This window comes from Centroberyx affinis, unplaced genomic scaffold, assembly GCF_046629955.1.
Source record: "Centroberyx affinis isolate AG114_WGS23_722 - 3 ecotype Tasmania unplaced genomic scaffold, CSIRO-AGI_Caff_v1 ptg002878l_1, whole genome shotgun sequence".
Taxonomy (NCBI): Eukaryota; Metazoa; Chordata; class Actinopteri; order Beryciformes; family Berycidae; genus Centroberyx; species Centroberyx affinis.
Window position 1 is genome coordinate 12,501 of NW_027281010.1, and position 17,956 is coordinate 30,456.

General features: G+C 42.4%; 1 protein-coding gene across 1 annotated transcript in view; it reads left to right on the forward strand.

The window, feature by feature from the left end:
* rimbp2a (RIMS binding protein 2a) overlaps positions 1–17,956 on the forward strand; it is a 77,839-nt gene that overhangs the window by 2,372 nt on the left and 57,511 nt on the right. The window contains 1 exon segment of the mRNA XM_071536484.1: positions 9,667–9,795. Coding sequence (XP_071392585.1) covers positions 9,667–9,795 — 129 coding nt within the window.

Sequence of the window (17,956 nt, forward strand, 5' to 3'; positions counted from 1 at the left end):
TGTTTGTGTTGAATGATTTACATTTGTGTCCAGTTCTTCCTTAGTTTGATTTACATTGTAAATTCACAGCTAGATTTATTGTTGAAGCAAAACTATGATGGAAGGCATAAGATGAAGCTGTGATGAAGCATGTTGACCTTGAATGAAGCTACATCAGGTGGCCTTATGGTTATTTGATTATTAAGATGTTGCCATTGCAATTCTTTCAGCATCCATGCAAATGGTCGCTCAACTCAATGCCCTTAATGACGATCGCCATGAAAACATCAACTGCATGTTTGCGAAAGTCCTGAAGAAGGAGCATTATCTTTATGCTGAAGCCTCTCGTTTCTCTGGAGTTCCTGCTGAACCCGACTGTGATCTTTCACCTCAGTCTGCTGTTGGTCTCGGCTCCAAACCTGCTTTTGGATTTGAGAGCCTCAATATATGGGAACCAATAGCCAGTGCTGCTTCATCAGCATCCAAACTTCTCTTTGATATGGACAAAGGAGACCTTCGTCCCACAGAGAAAGAGTCTCCTCTCATGACCGAGGACACAGCGTTAGGAAATACTGGAGCATCCATCCACCCAGCTCAGGACGTTGAGACTCAATCCAACCTGCTCCACCTTGTTGAGACTCCATCCCATGAGGCTCAAATGACTGATGACTTCAAAATCATTGAGAGATTGAGGCTGCTTCAGAACTCACCTGTTGGTTTTGATGATGACTACCACATGGAGGCAGTTGGAAAGAGATACCTCTATGCCCCCCCATGTGACACATCTGGATTTGTGGCTGACTGCTGCTCATCCTGTGGATCCACTCTGGGCTGCCTGGAAGAGTGGGAGCCACTGGTCAAATCCCACTTTGACTTGGAGAAGGAGGGGTTTGGTGAGGAGCTCCTCTGTGCTTCATCATATCTCTCTGGATTTGTAGTTGACTGCTCCCCACAGCATGAGCAGACTCTGGACCAGCTTGACAAATGGGAACCATTTGTCAGCAGTGATTCTCACCTGATGCAGTTCCTCTCAGTCCTCCTGGAGGAAAAGGAACTTGGTGAAAATCACATGAATGCTTCCTCATCAGTGAGTTCTACATTTATGGCTGCCTGCGCTGCACACCATGTCCCTACTCAAGATCATCTTAATGAATGGGAGCCAATCATCAAAGCTGATTCTAAACTGTCCTGCCAAACAGGAGATGAGCCAAAGCCCTGCTTAAACACCCTCTCATCTGCAGTCCACTTCTGAACTCCTGTCATCTTCCTATCCACTTTACAGAATTGAACAACTGAATCATTTTATTTGAATACATTTATTTGCACACTACTATTATAGTGTCTTTGCGCATTTCTTAAAAACACAGCTTTATTCCTGCAGTTATGGGTAACCTGTAGCCTAAAGCAGTGAAAGTGTAATGGAATTATATGTTGGCCATTAACATTTTCTTTACCTCTATTACAATATAATCAATATGTATTCTAAATGTGGCTGTTTATTCACTGAGAGATGGTTTTGCTTTAAATATGTCACTTGTTTTCTGTACAAAAAAACCCCAAACAAACGATGGCTCACAATAATAATAATGCTCTGCTGAATGATATTTTACAAATAAATGTAGTTTCATTAAAATGGTACTCAGCTCATCTAATTCAAATGAGGCAACCCTGCTGTTTGGAGGCTCTTCAGGTAGTGTGACAGTTCAAATGCTGGAAACTTTTAGTTCAGCTGTAGTATGTTGACTGAAGTTGGTCTGAAACAGCCTGTGAGACACAGATGTATTTTTGAAAATGGGCATTGGGCAAGACATTGTAAATTTGTTAAAATCACATTTTAATAACATCTTTATTAAATATCTTTGGTCTATATATGAAGGCCTATATACATAGAGAAAAATTTGATTTCCCATGATAGGGCCTCTTAATTACTAGCATTCATGGGAAGAATTTTAAATGTGTGTTTATGCCCAAATGTGACAGAATTCTTATTCTAGGTGATTTTAACATTCATGTTTGCTGTCCAGCCCAGACAGCAAATTATATGAATGCTATTGAATCTTTTAATCTTTTTTTTTTAATCTGTGCACATACCTACACATATTAAGGGACACACACTTGATCTAGTGCTGTCTTCTGGCCTCACCCGTTGTAATGTTGAGATTTTTGTGTTTCTGACCACAAAGCCGTTGTTTTCAATCCTCTTTTACCCCACCCCACCCCACCCCACCCCACCATGCACCTGTCTGCTCTCATGTTTTTAACTCTACTAGAAAGTTTTCTGAGGCTTTTATGGCAGCTGGCCTGCCATTAACTGCTGCAGATTTGCTGTCCAATAGTGAGGAGCTAGTTTCCCCTTTTAATAGTAAAACCTCCTACAATTCTTTAACTGTGGAATTCCTCAAGGCTCAATCATCTTTAAATTAACATTAATTTAACCAAAATGATTCAATACTTTCAATGACCTTAGTGTATCCTTATAGATAAATACACCAATACTGACCAATACTGATGTAAATATCTTAATAAATAAAATAAATGTCAGGTTAATAAGCAGTAATGATAGTAAATTAGCATCCTCTTCGAAGAGGATGCACACTGTTCATGTGCAACCACAGGTTATTACAAAACTAACATTTTGGTTCAAACAGACCTTTGTCAAAGTTATAAATTAGTGTCCTTTAAATTGACACTTTACATATTATAATAATTTGTAATTATTATAGCTTACATGGGTATAACCCAAATTCCAAATAAGAGAAAATGCTCAGTGGATTGTGTTCACTCTTAGCGTGCATTATGCTGCTAATTTAAGCTATTTTTTTGCTTTTATCTGCATTTATCTTTGCTGAAACGTCCAATCTAATTAGTGACATAATTTGCTGGCCCAAATTACCTTGAAAGTAATAGAAAATGTAAAAGTACAATCACTCTGTGCCACAGGCTAATATTTTGGGCCACTGCTGCAACCTTTCAGTCAAAGTTACCAGCTGAAGCTGAAAGTCTGTGGCTTTTAGTTTATATGTTGTCATTGCTCTTGAAGCCAATTACAAACATGGCCAGAAGAGGACAGCATAGTTCTGAATACATATTTCAGTGTTTAAAATCCACCAACAGGGCCATGACGTGGTCCAAAGGTGTGGCTTCATTAAGTTGTTAAATGACACTTTGCCCTCAGTCATTTGCATATTTAAAGGGGATGGTTGCATATTTCTGTCCAATCCAGTTTCCATCTATTCCTGAAACTCAGTCTCACAGGGCTTCATGTCATGCCTGAAAACCAAATCACTCAGAGAGTAATGTGTCTACAGTAAGGATGGGAGCAGACAGAGAGAGAAGGTGTTGCTAGGCAACAGAGTGGAAGAGAGCGTATTCCGCTCTCTCCTCTCACGCACACTTAGTGTCTCTTTCTTTCTGTCCTCTCCCCTGTGCCTCCCTCCATCCCAAAGTGTTACACAGAGAACGGCTATTGACAGAATACACCCCGAGTGCCTGCTGCTGATGTAACCTCACTAAAACCACCTCTCTGATTTGATTTGAGTCCTCTGATTAGGGATTTAGGAGAGGTGAAGAGAGCAAAGCGATGCTTGTGCGCTAGGAGGTCTGTCCAGGAACAGGTCAGAGATTTGATTGTAGAGGGAAGTTCCTCTTATTAATATGAAGGAGAAACAAATGAGTGAAAAGCATTTGTGGTTCAGTGAAAAAGACAGATCAAGGGTTGTACATGAACATGAGATGGAGAGATGTATGGATCATTGCCTCTTTATGAGTAAAACCAGGCTGAACAAGGAGAAGTGATGGAGTGGAGAATACATTTGACCCATTGCTTTCAGATCATGCTCTTCTGTGTTTAAGAGAGGGAGAGATGGGGGAGAGAGAGCGGTGCCCTGCTCCTTTCTGCCCTGCCCTGATCTGTTCTGCTCAGGAAACGCATTCAGAGGGAAAAAAAAAACGTTCCTCCATGATGCAATCATTTACACATCATTGCTCAAGAGATTTACACAGTGCATTCAAATGAACACTGACACGCATGTCTGTTTTTTCATGTGTGAAGTTTTTTTTTTTGAGTCAACTGAATAGCGTGTGCACGTGTCTGTGTATGAGAGAAGGAGAGTGAGATCGAGAGAGGGGAGGGGGGGAAAGGGGAGGGACTGGAGGAAGGAGCAGAGAGCGCGAGAGAAAGCGTGAACACGAGAATGGGATTGAGGGAGAGTGTGTGTGAGAGTGTCATGAAGGCACTCTAGCTGTCTCTCTCTGCTCTCCCTCTGTTATGGTGAGACCTCCAGCCAGCTACAGCTGCATACAGACTAGGCAAGCTATTAAGCCTGCAGCTTGGAAACGCTCACTCCACACACACGCACACACACACACACACATACACACACACACACACACACCCGTACAACGTCATACACATGTACACACATGGATGTGTCACCTCTGTCTCCACTGCCAGCTTGTGATGTGACGGAAAGGGAAGAGAGTCATTTTGGGACAAAGGGGGCACTACCTTTAAGGTAGGGACATTGTCGTCATCTGCATCACTTACAATATACATGTCTGTATATCAGCGCTGCTGCCCCAGTCCCCCTTTTTTAGACTGTTATACACTGTTGACATGTTTTATCTCAAAACAGAACAATGAGGATTCTACCGATTTGTATCAAAAACGCTCACACACATAACAGACTGGATGCTAGCTGCTGTGACTCTCAGTGCTTTAATCCGTTCAGGAAAAAAATAAGAAAACACGTATTCCCTCTATCAGGAGCACTGACTGTGAGTGTGTGTGTGTGTGTGTGTATGTTGGTGGTAGTGCATTATTTCCCTCCTAAGGAGCTGACACCGACTACATTTACAGCAATCTGTCTGGTAATCTGACTAAATCCCACCCCAAATGAAACTGTTATTCATAAAAACACTTCAGTCACAGACGAGTAGCTTGATCAGCCTGAGAAGATTGAAACGTTGTTTTTTTTGAAAACCTGTTAAATGGTATAAATAGTATAATACAGCCTAATAGCTGTATGTCCAAGGATGGATCAGACAACACTGATGCATGTATTTCATTCACACACCAGATGGCGATATGACAATTTGGTTAAATGATTCCCAGCCAACAGAAGATTATCCTGGGGTATCCTGGTGGCTCAGTTGGCTAAGGCACATGCCATGTAACCACAATGTCCTTAGTTGAAATCTAGCCTGGGACCTTTGTCACATGCTGCCCCCCCCTCATCCATCCCTGCGTTGCCCTCCACCATAAACACAGCAGAAGTGCTATAAAAATGATCCTTGAAAATTACACAGGTGCTGTACAGGTCTGTTCAAATCATTTAATGAATGATGCTGGTTTTAAGTGCACAACTGAAACAATATAGACACATACAATATGTTTGTGATATGGTAATTTGTTACTGCTGTTTGGCTGCAGAATACCATTCACCCTCCAGTGCACAGTTGTCAGCATCACCAATATGGATTCATTTATGCTACTTCTCAGGCTATTAATCAATGTAAAAGAGGAGGGGAGCCTAACTGCACATGACAAATAATAGAGTATACTCCAATTAGATGATTACATGCTGCAACATGTAAATAGCTACCCACATGAACTCGCTGCTTGTGTACACTTAGGTGTGCCTGCATACACCCCACCTCGGTTAAATCTCAGTGCAACATGGAAACTTGCTCACAAGATGTTTATTTTTAAACATATTTGTACGTGTTGATCTTCATTTAGATAAAAGATAATGCTAGAATTTTTATTTTAATCTAATTTGAAAAAAATTATAAAATTGCCAACAATGTTATTTCTGCCAAGGGGAGAAATGTTTCAATAGCTGGTGTTGCCCTCATTGGACTAAATAACTTTGCATGGAAAATGTCCTGTATCTTACTATATTGTTGAAGAATCCCTACCTGTTCGTAGGGCTGCTCCTGTGGTCTTACCTCTCTTATGAAATGGATGCATTATTGTGTGTCTCAGAGGATTATGTGAAGGGTGGAGTAGTGATTCCTTCAGCAGAAAGGCTCGGGTTCAAGCCCCTCTGACATCAAGCATCCGCCCTGCTAAAGTCTCCTGACTAGATAGGCAAAAATATTTTTTTGTTTCAGTGTTATTTGTCACATAGCCTTAGCTTTCTCTATAGTGCTAAAATGAAGAGCAAATGCCCAATAACAAAGAACATTTCTTAAAGATTATACATATGTTCTTACTGTGTCCAGTCTAGGCTAAGTAGTCTACTGTCTTCTATTTCATTGTTTTTTTCTCTGAATTCGGCCAGTAGTAGTGGACACTCACATAAGAGTAAATTATTCCACCACCACTAAAATAAAACAATAAAAAAAATAAAATTTGGGCAAATTTCTCACTATATTGCCAATAAAAGATAGGGCAATAATTAAAATCAGTCCAACTCAACTAAACCAAAATGACAGACCCCTGTCCAGGGCATCAAAATATTACAGGGAAAATAAACATTATGTTGGATTTTTTAATCCATGCACATCTGGAGCCACCTAGCAAAGCCTCTGGATAGCTTCGGTTAGCAACACGTGGCTATCAAATTAATGCTACTGTAAGGAACCATGGATGGCTCTGTGCCTGTGCTGTTGCTATTCAGGCCAGGAAGGGGCTCGGCAGGGCAGGGGACACAGACTGTGCCGTGTGGGGGATGCCTGGAACATTTTCCACATGGCTGCCATTGCTGGCACCAACGGGACTTGGAAGTCAGTTTCCATAAGAGCCTGGCTTTAGGCTAGCAATTGCCTTTGGGGTTTCCCAAATGCCGTCTCAGCCTTGTCTTGCTCCCAGTCAGAGCTTCTTCTGCAGCCTTAATAATCCTCTCCCTGTGACCGACCCCCTGGGATGGACTCTAACTAATGCCTGCGTACACCGCTGTAAGCAAGATTGACAGTAGACTTATTTCCTTCTCTCATCACTTGTTTTAATAAAGTGCTTGCTTCCTCCCTATCTGGATTTATAGATTTCACATGAGGTATAGAGGCATTGCTGGGAGGGAGCAACGTGTGAGATATTAGTAATAGATATAGACAAGCCCTCAGAAATGATCATTGTTTTTTTATTGTGTGTGTGTTTGTGTAGGTTTACTGCATGGACATGTTTCTGCTGGTATTTAATTTGAGACTGAGAAAGCCCCACCATGACAAATATGTCAGAAAAGAGAGAAAAAACTAATAGCCAGCAAACACACAGAGGAGAATCCCATAAGGTGTGTTGATAGAAGTCTCAAGGTGACTGCTGTGGGGGCATCTCTCTCTCTCTCTCTCTCTCTCTCTCTCTCTCTCTCTGTGTCTCTCTCTCTTTTTTTCTGAGAATGCCTAGTATGCAGTTTTTCTCATCTTAATCATAGCTGTACAACTAATTAACACACTCTATTCATGTCTTATCATTCCACCACACGCAACAATCTACTCACTCATATTTACATTTTAGGCACGTATCTGATGCTCATCCAGACTGACTTACAGTGACGGGGTTGGGCCACTTTGGCCGTTGCGAGCGTTGAATCTGTCATCTCTCACTCAGAGAGAAGTCTGTCTAACCAACCTGACACCTATATTTAGAGTTAATGGGTGCAATATTTCATATGCATTGAGATCCTCGGCACTGACTACAAACCTTTAATTTGCTATGGAGCACAGTTAGCAAGATACACTTATTGGTTCTGTGCAACTGGTTGTTTTGCTACTGTATGTTCGTAAGATGAGACGGCCGCAGGAAAATGAGACTCAGAGGGAATTCTTCACAAGCGAGCTTCCTTGAATGAGCCAAGGACGTAGATAGAATCATGTATAGTCTGTTGGTGACATCAGTTTTCTGAATTTTTATTTATTTACTTATTGAGTGTAGATTTGATTTGTTGGTTTTCTGGTCTAAATGATGAGGTATTTACACTGGTGTCCATATGGTCTAATGTCTTGCTCTAATTAGGCTGACTCGATGTGTATGCCTGTCTATTTGGAAAGTCCACAATACTGGTTGGCAGGGCTGTCTGTCTATCTGTCTGTTGGAAGGTCGACCACATATAGCTGGTGGGTCTATCTGCAGGCCCGTCTGCTTGGCAGGTCACTATATTAGCAGGTGGATCTGGCTGTCTTTCTGTCTGCTTGGCAAATCCACCATACTGGTTGGTATGTTGGTCTGTTTGGCTAGCTGACATCTTGCCTGAATCATTGGTTTTTGATTTGTTTTGAGGAGGGTGGGGTACAGTCTGAGGGTCTGGTTGTGTGTATGTGTGTGCGAGTGCACTTTTGTGCATGACAAGATACTAATTGGTCTGACAATATGCTAATTGATAAGAGTAACTGCTGTTAGAACCATCTGTTGACTAGTCTGTCAGGGGTTAATTTATTTTACACAGAAAAAATATATAAGTGCTTGAAGGGAACAATGAGCTGAGATTCTTTCAAAAACACCTCTTCCTTAATTTTCCTCCAAATGGAAAAAGGTGATGTGCAAAATTTGGCGTGAAAGCAGAGATAGGGGAGAAAAGTGGACAGGCTTTCAGAGAGATGCAGTACAGCTTGCTTTTGTCTCGGGTGATAATGTTTTCCTTTTATAGGTCTGGTTATATTAGAGTGGCTGGGCTGGCTAAGTGCGGCGCTTAGGGAGGCAAATGGGAAGACTACACCCCACTTGGGATTTCACATTGTAGCTTCCCAAAATGTCTCTCTTTCACACCTTTGTAATACTCAGACAAGATAGGTTGGAACATAGCATCAAATCCGCTCACAGAGCAACTTTTAGGGAAGAGCTGTTTCTGTTCTGTTGTTATATTGTGAGTGTGGTGGTTGCACTCTTTTGGAGCATCAGTGTGCTCATCATCACGCATGCACAAACAAAAGTCAACAATATAATGCACACACACACACACACTCGTGGGAGTCCATTGGAAGGTGTCTAATGTCAGAGGGCAGGGGTAGAGTCTACATCCATCTTACCTTAGATCAACTTCATCCTTACCTTGGCCAAAAAATGGCCCAATAGCTCCAGTCCTAGTGTTACTTATTGCTGTACTTTACTGAAACCCTTGGGATAGGCTCTGATAAACTGCAAGATCGAAGTACAAGACTGACAGCAGAAGAGTTTTATTCCAAAACAAGATAACTGTGATCTAAAAAAAAAAGTGGCATCTACTGTTACAAATTGATGTCTGGCATAAAAATCACTATGGAATATAATATAAGTAGCTATTCGCAGACCTCAAGACAAGCTTCTAGCCTGCCTAAAAAAAGATGTATTAGTTCCCATGGGGGGTTTAAGCATCAGAGTCAAAATCCTGTTTCAAAGGACATTCTGCCCCGTCAAGAAAAAATTTGAGGGCAAACACTGACGGGCAGTATATCTGTCAAATCCTACCGAGGCTCAAGACCTGTTGCAGTCAAAGCTTCATCTCCAGCTTTTGTAATCCTTTCCCTGTGACTGACCCCTAGGGATGGACTCTAACTAATGCCTGAGTACACCGCTGTAAGCAAGATTGGCAGTAGACTTATTTCCTTCCCTCATTACTTGTAGAAAATAAAGTGCTTGTTTCCTCCCTATGTGGAATTTTTAGATTTTACGTGGTACAAGAACTAACAATAATAATGATACCATGATGGTCTGATAGTGGTAAAAAAGAGAGACTTAGTTAATTTAGTGCATCTTTTCTCATCCTCTTGCAGCCAAGACATGAGGTTTCATCCCAGCAAGCTACAGGCCACAACCGATTACGACTGCTGGAGGAGAGAAACCGAGCCCTGAAAGTTGAAGTGACCACCCTTCGCCAAGAGAAACAGCAGTATAGGACACTGGTGAACCTCCCTCTCTGCTCTCTATTTCTGCCTTTTACTGGTGTCTCTCTCTCTCTCGCCTCCCCAGCTCTGTCTTTTTCTCTCTAGTACACACACACACACACACACACACACACACACACACACACAATCTCTCTCTTTCACCCTCCTTCTGTTTATGCAATGTCTGAAACCATTGGTTTTCCCTGAAAATAGCAGACTAAATGAGATCAGCGGTTTTGAACACAATTTACTCATTTCCTGTTTTTACTTGGGGGAGTAGAAAGCATTAAAGTCCTTTTTTTTTATCATGTTGCTAATGCATTTAGCTAGATCATCAACTACATCTGAAGAATGTGAGAGAAATTATGCATTGCACTATGTTTATGTTCCCTGTTGAAGGGTGTACCTGTGTATGGGAGGGTGGCTTGCATGGCCCTATGCACATATGCTCCCTCGGCCTGGGCTTGACATTGTGGATTATGCAGACATGTGGGCCTGTGTGTGTGTGTGTTTCTGTGTGCACTGTATGTGCATGCATGCGTTTGCGTATTTAGCAGAGTTGGAGTTGTCCTTTGGAGGCCCCCCCAGGTGGTCTCGGATGGCAAGGCGTGCGAGCCGTTGTCTTGGCAACACGCCCATTTGCAGGAGTGTGGACAGACTGGCAGAGGGGAACTGACAGAGCATAATGGCTGCGTCTGTTGTGAGCCTCACTGGCTTGAAATTAGTCTCAGTAAAAAAAAGAGCAAAGCTTGCATGCTAGGAACTGCATTCATAAACCTTTTATTGGCAGCTTTTCAATCCGATGTGGCTCTTAGGTCAAAATAGCATGTCTTCCCGGCTGACTTGGAGTCACCACTCAATTCTACAGGGCTGTGATTGACAGCATGGTCACCTTCTTCACCTCACTATGGTCCGGAAACTCCACTGCCTACAAGAGTAAATAATTTGAGAGGAGTGTATAGACAGCATCCAAAATCATAGGCTGCGATCTCCATCTATGAGACCACACCCACTCTGCCACCTCTCTTTTCCAACTTCTCTCACTGAGAAGGAGCATCATGTGTAGAGCTACACAGCACCTTTAACCTTGGTTAGGTTAGCTGAGAAATCACTTATAACACAAATATTTATAATTTTTGTAAATTATTAATTTTAATCATTGTTTTTATTACAGAATGCACTAGTACTTTGCTATTGGGGGAGTGTAATTTATGGTAACCTGCAGTGTAGGGTGTGGTAAGTTCAAATAGAGTAATATATGCACTATTAACTGTTTATGTTTTCGACTCCATACTCTAATAATCAACACATTTTTGGCTGGACCGCAACAGCGGGGCCAGCCCTACAAACGCGAATGTCTGTCACTGACTGACTGACTGACTGACTGAGTGATCAAGTTACACCATTGGTCGACCGTGGCACATGGCACATCATAAGATCACAGAGCCAGAAAGTTAAGTTTCGTTTTCTCCGCCATCTTGTTGTCTCCGCTGAGATCGGGAGCCCGTTTCTCCCACACAGTAAGCAGGCTGACCAATATCATGCATGTAAGCTGAAGCTTAAGTACAATCTATACAATTATATCATATCACCGTTTATGTTGATGCATATGCGCGAGCTCAGTCCACCTGAAGCCCTCTATTCTGTTGGGGGAGAGAGAGACACAAACAAGCATGGAGGTTTCATCACGCCGAGGGCTTATTTCCGACCTTCCCGAAGTTTCCCGGGGCCACGGTTGTGGCCAGTGCCGCTAGCTGGGCGCCGATTTGTTCCCGCTGATCCGGCCGAGATTTCGGCCGGGGTCCCGACGACGATGTGCCCCCTGTGTCCGGCGAACAGCGTTTTCGGCACCAACGGGTAACAGAGCACCTGGCACTTGGATCGGCAGGATCAATGCGGGCCGTGGGCGCGGTGGAGACAACAGCGGTGGAGAGAGGAGACGGGAGATGGAACGGAGATCAGTATGGATGTATGGACTATTATTCTGTATTAGCAGTCTACAGCGGAGTTAGTTACACCATTGGTCGGCCGTGGCACGTGGCACACTCATACATGGTCCAGCCATATACTAGGTTTTGACCTAGTCTTGTTAATTTAGAGGCGAGAGGTCAAACTCACAGAAGTCAGCAAGTCAGAAGTGTTGTTGGTGTTGTTGTGGACCTGTTTGATGCTACTCATAACTTCACCACGTCTGCTGTCTCCTTTATGGTAGATGCCTCCTAACTAAAAGACACATTACCTGGCCATTGTGATTATCTCTAAACTGAGAAAATCCTTGACAAAATACAGACTCAATGGGCACAGCCTGGCAGTAGAAACAGGCCGGCACAGTTCCCTCTGCTCCCAAGCAGAGGAGGAGACACTAATATCCTGTTACCAACAGAGAAAGGAATGACTAATGATACTCTATGAACAGAGGACAAATCATATTTGAATACATGTTTTTATTATAACTAATGTTTATTTATTTGGATTGTTCCATTGATTTAATTTTCTGCTCATTGAGAGACTGCTAATTATTTAACTACAGTATCACATACAGTTGCTATTGTTACTCCTTATTTATTCACATGTTTTGCTTTGGCAACAAATACTGTTGTGTTTGATGCCAATAAAGCTCATTTGAATTTGAATTTGACACAGACAGCCAAACACAGGAGCAAGCCAGCAATATTAATTATTTGACTGTATCTGTGTGTTACCCTGTGAAACTGTATGCGTGTACAGAGCACACACACACACACATAATGTGCAGTTACGTGCATGCGTCTGTCTGTGTGACCTGGCAGCTTCGGCCTGCTGCAGCAGCCTCTTAGCAGTTTGTATGTTGTTCTCACTGTGATTAAAGAGGGCGTCCATGTTGGTCAGTGTGTCAGCTCTCTCCCTGATGTCCTCCATCAGGCCCTGGAGCTCAGTGGGAGAGGTGGGCATCTTCACAGCCAACACCTTGTTGACGGCTCCCTCGATCAAAGACACATCTGTCCTGCTGTCTGTCGCCATAGCCAACATAGTCAGCCACTGAACATAATAATTACATAATTGTCATAATCAGTGTAGTAGTGTGTCTGTGTAGATTAAGTGTGTGTGCTGTGTAAGTCTCCAATGTGTACCCATGTGTGATTGTGTGTGTGTATGTTTATGTGTTTTTATATGTGGGTTACTGTTGGAAGTAGTCCAGCTCGGGTGCCTGGCAGCACTTGTCATTTCACTGTCACCAACTGACAGCTTCACTCTCATAGTCTGCATCATGGTCATTCATGCAAAGACAGCCTCAGCTCTGGATCAGTAAGACTACGAGAAGCTCAGTGAGGAGAGTTGGTCCACTCTTGCACATTTGCTCATGCAGATATATACAAACCGGTGAGAGAGGACAGAGAGAAGGGTAGACGAAGAGGGGAAAAATTACATTACAACACTGACTTCACACTGATTAGCAAATCCATCAACTTTCACATCTTCATTTAGCATTCGGCATGGAGAGATGTCTTCATTCTTTTTATTTCTGCCATTATTAAATGAAGAGGAAGACGTGGCCAGAAAACAACCTATATGTTATTAACAGGATTTGATAATTATCATATTCACAGCTGACCTGAAGGCAGAGGGTGATGGTCAAAAGATGCCTTGTAATAGCTCCAGACAAAATAGATAAAAGGCATAAAGACATATGCCTACACACACACACACACACACACACACACCAGATGGCTAATTAGCTAGCTAGTTAGTTATGGTTTAAATGGATCTCTTCTCCAGCAAAGCCTAATTTCTTGGCTGTCAAGCAACACCTAAGGCAGCTAACATTAGCATCAGACAACCAAATGTTACAGTTTTAAACTTAACAGCCAATTGCTACTTCATATCACTACATTTTCAATTACACTTACACAGCCATTGTATTTTATCTGATACCATGACACTGTACTGTCTGTCTGTACAGCTTCCCTCTCTGTTTGCAGCAGCTAACTTCAGACAGTGAAGCCAGTCAGCCAGTGCATGAAAGGGAGGCAGGAGCAAAGCGAACAAGCACCAATAGAAATGTATTTCTGTTCTGAAAACACCACGGTTTCAATGTGAGTGAGTAAACCCTTTGTGGAGCGGATGAAGCTAGTTCACATGAACGCATATGGAAATTACTATCAAAATGGTGATAGGGACAATTTTAGGTCATCAGAAGAATTGCGTTGTGAAAGAATTGCGTTGGGTGATGGATTTCACCTGTAGCTCTTACGCCTCTGCTTTTTGGAATATATCGACAGAAATAATTGATAGTCATCTCTTTTGTCCTCAGACTGAATTGGTGTCACAGAAAGTTTGTTCTGTTTTTTTTGGCCAGTTTTGACGGGCAATGATGCCAGCATAGGAACATGTTGTTGGGAAAGACTTTAATATTTTTTTGAGCAGGTGTCCTCACTCTATTGCCTGTTAGATATTTAAATTAGGTAGCTACCTATGATTGTCGGCTAAATGCCTAAAATGTAAATATAAGGTGCTAACATTTACCTCAGACCGTACATTGCACTGTTGTATTTAAAGCCCCTACATATGGAATATTTACCTCAATATATCATTTTCAGATCAATTTTGATAGCATAGCATAATGGCTGTGGAAATGAGACCATTGCCATGAAAATTGGTTTATTCTGTATTGCTTTCTATGTGTAAACTCTATCTCTTCCTGGGTATGATTCTCCAAGAATTGTGCAGTATTGATGGCACAAAGGAAGAGACTCAACCAAAACAGGAGGAGGACTGCCTCACTCTACTTCGAAGCCGAATAAATACATAGACAAGCACAGATGCTGTACAGTCCTCTGGTGCCTAGCTAGGTGTGCAGCATCAACTTTTTCTGTAGTTGAAGTTACTACAGTCCTGGAATAATCAGGATAACCACATCATTAACCAATGTATTGTCAAGAAAAAGAGATCCACTCTATACTGCTAGGCTCCGGTAGGCTACCTGCCTTTCAGTATCATAGTAGCCTGTTAGCCAAAATGTTTGGTTAGCATTGCCCAAACAAAGTAAATTCTACAACTATTACACAAAAAAACTGCTCTGTTAGCTCAATCTAGTTGTCAGTTAGCCACTGCTTTTGAAAAGCTATACCTAACACTAGTTGAGCTAAGCAGGCTGACTGACCTGAATTTGGCTCCTGATGAATACGTCTTGTGCCGTGGGAAAAATAACTCGCCCCTTTACACAAGTTTGTTCCAATTCCATTATTCAACTTTATGGCAGTTTCACATCAGCTCATCTGTATACATATCTGTTTTCTTTCTATGCAGTCTGCAGGGAAGCAGGGTGGGGTGGGGGCACGTTGTTTTTGTGACAGCTGACATAACATACTACCACTAAGGGACACAAGGGGTCGCCAAAGTCATCAAGTTTCAGTTTCAGCAGTGGGGAGTCACTTTTGGGAGGCTGAATTTCATGGGACACTAGGGTTAGATTCCCAGAGGGGTTACTGTCTGTACTGTGACCCTTCTGTATCCATGACATCTGTTCTTTCACTACCTAAATTGAGAGAAAATACTCAAGGAAGGTGGACCGCTTACTCTCCTCGATCAACATAAACAAAGAAAAAACGAAATGCCTTGGACTGGTTGCCTGGAAACCCTCTGTGATGGACAGTTGTAGGAAGGTACCCAAGGTGAGGAATGACCTTCTCTGTACTGTGTTGCTGCTGCTAAAAGGCCACAGCTGTCTCCCTGGACACCATCCCTATGGCAACGATTGAGCACTGCTGGCAAGTGGCCCATTCAATGATAGTCCTAATGATGATATGGGCCGTACCAATGCAAAGAGGAATAACAACTAATTAATAATCCATAATTGCAGTGTTGTGTCAGTCGTCCTAATAAGATCTCTCATTCCCTGTAATCAAAGATGTAGAGACAAAGCAGGGTTAATAATAGTCCATTGTACTGTAAGACAATTCAATTGAAAACATTACCACCACCCCCAGGAGATTCCGGAAATTCACATTGTTTTGGCTCACAAGGCGGTATCGTCAAATGATATTAGACAGGGTGTGTTTAGGCTGAGGTCTCTTTTCTTTCCCTAATTGAATTGAGCTCAGACAGTGTTCTTTCAGATGGCTCAAGTTGTCTCTATAACTGCATTATCTTTTTTTCCCCCCAGCCCATCCCTGGTCTTTTCTGTATTGCTGAAGGTAAACCACTGAAAGCTAAAGTAAAGCACCATACCCTTTCCCCTTTGGATAAAATGTCTAGAAATGACTAAACGATACTCTCCTCTTTGCTGTTATTGAAATGGGGCTTATAGCCAAACGGTGTGCCAGGTTCAATTGCGCTTATAAAACACGAACAAAGCCATGAAACAGCTGGGTTAAGCATTGCACTTTTTGCTTGCTCAGAAGCGACATCCACCCCGCCTCTTGTCTGTCTTTCTTAGCCTTTTCTGGTTCTCCCCTGCTCTTTTTTTCTCCTCTTATTAAGTCTCCTCTCCTCTCCTCCGACTCACTCTTTTCCCCCTAAATTCCTAGCCTTCTCCCCTCTATCACTTCTTCCCCTCCCCTCTCTGTCTTTACCCTTGTCCTGTCTTCTGTCTTCATCCTTCTTCTCTCCCTCTTCTATTTTCTCTCTTTACCTCCTTAGTGCCCACACCCAGCCCTCGCCCAACCAGAAGGGTTGAGTGAAGCCACTGGGCTGGGCTGGGCAGCTTTATGCCTGCAGTAATCCAAACAGATTTGATGTATATCAGGGAAGGCCAAGCCAGCCCCTAATCAAATCACAGACATTTTCTGAGAGCTCATTCCAGACACACACATTTTGAGATGAGTTATGTTTTCTTCCTGCCAGTGAGTCTGTCATATTTAAAGGACTAGTGCAGTGTCCGTTCAAAACATGCCTGTTCGGAACGGGCCAATTGCTTGGCCTCCGGTATTGCTGCTTGCAGCTTTCTCGAGAACCGCTCATCCAAACAACTTCACACTCGACAGTGCGCTTCCAGTCGCTTGCTTTGAGCCTCGCTGCTGCACAGAGCACTGTTCGCCCCGCCCTGCTGCTGCACAGAGCGCAGAGTTTATTAATTAATATTGAACGTGTCGCGCGTCCAATCCGACACTGCACGTCCTTGGGTCCCCAGCAAGACACACGCCAAGTGTGAAGTAGATCAGACGAACGGTTCTCGAGATATGCGAAGGACACACATACAGACGGAGATTCCTCACCTTATAGTATGATGATAACAGTGGTGTAATGTTAGTTTTTCCTATTGCCGTTATTGCCCATAAAATGTCTGAACCCAGCTCTGTATTTGTCACAGTCAGAAGTCTGTTCTACTGCAGGTTTGCTTCCATTGTTTCAAAAATACCTTAAAAACAGAGACGTACTGCTGCCTTGACTAACATAATACATCATGTTGAACAACATGTATATTGCAGTTTTTCCTAACATGACTTTATCATACAGCTAATTATCTTGTTTAATGGGATCTATTTTCACTTTTTTCATTATTGTGCGCTGTTACTTATGATGGCAGTGGCAAAATGAAACTTAAGGCAGAGTGGGAGGCAAATACATGCAATGATCAGAATGGAAATACTTGTGATACAATTGCATCTGCAATGATTGTGGCCTCATAAAGTCATTTATAGTTATAACATATATAACATATATTATATATGTTTTTAGATTTAAAGATGTCCTGAATTTAGACATCTTTTTAAACTACATTTTGTTGGCAAGGGCTCATTATCAGCACAACCACAATCAGTGAAGTATTGTACTTCTGCTGCTTTCTTGGCAACTGTTTCTTCCAGTCTTCTTCTTTGAGTTGGCTATGGAAATAACCCCAGAGAGAGAGAGAGAAAAATTACACAGTGAATACCAGAATTACTTCCATCTGGGAGGGAGAGAGAGAGAGAGAGAGAGAGAGAAGAGAGAGAGAGAGAGAGAGAGAGAGAGAGAGAGAGAGAGAAAGAGAGAGAGAGAGAGAGAGAGAGAGAGAGAGAGAGAGAGAAAGAAAGAGAATCGCATCAATGCCTTGAAATGCCTTGATTTCAGAACATACATTGGTTCAGCAACAATGTCCAGAATAAATGGGTTGTCCATCTTACTGAGCCCTGAATCACATTACTCTATTGAAACTGAAGGGAGAAATAATTTCTGTCACATCAGAGGATGTTTCTAAAAATATGACACTGTCAAAATGTAG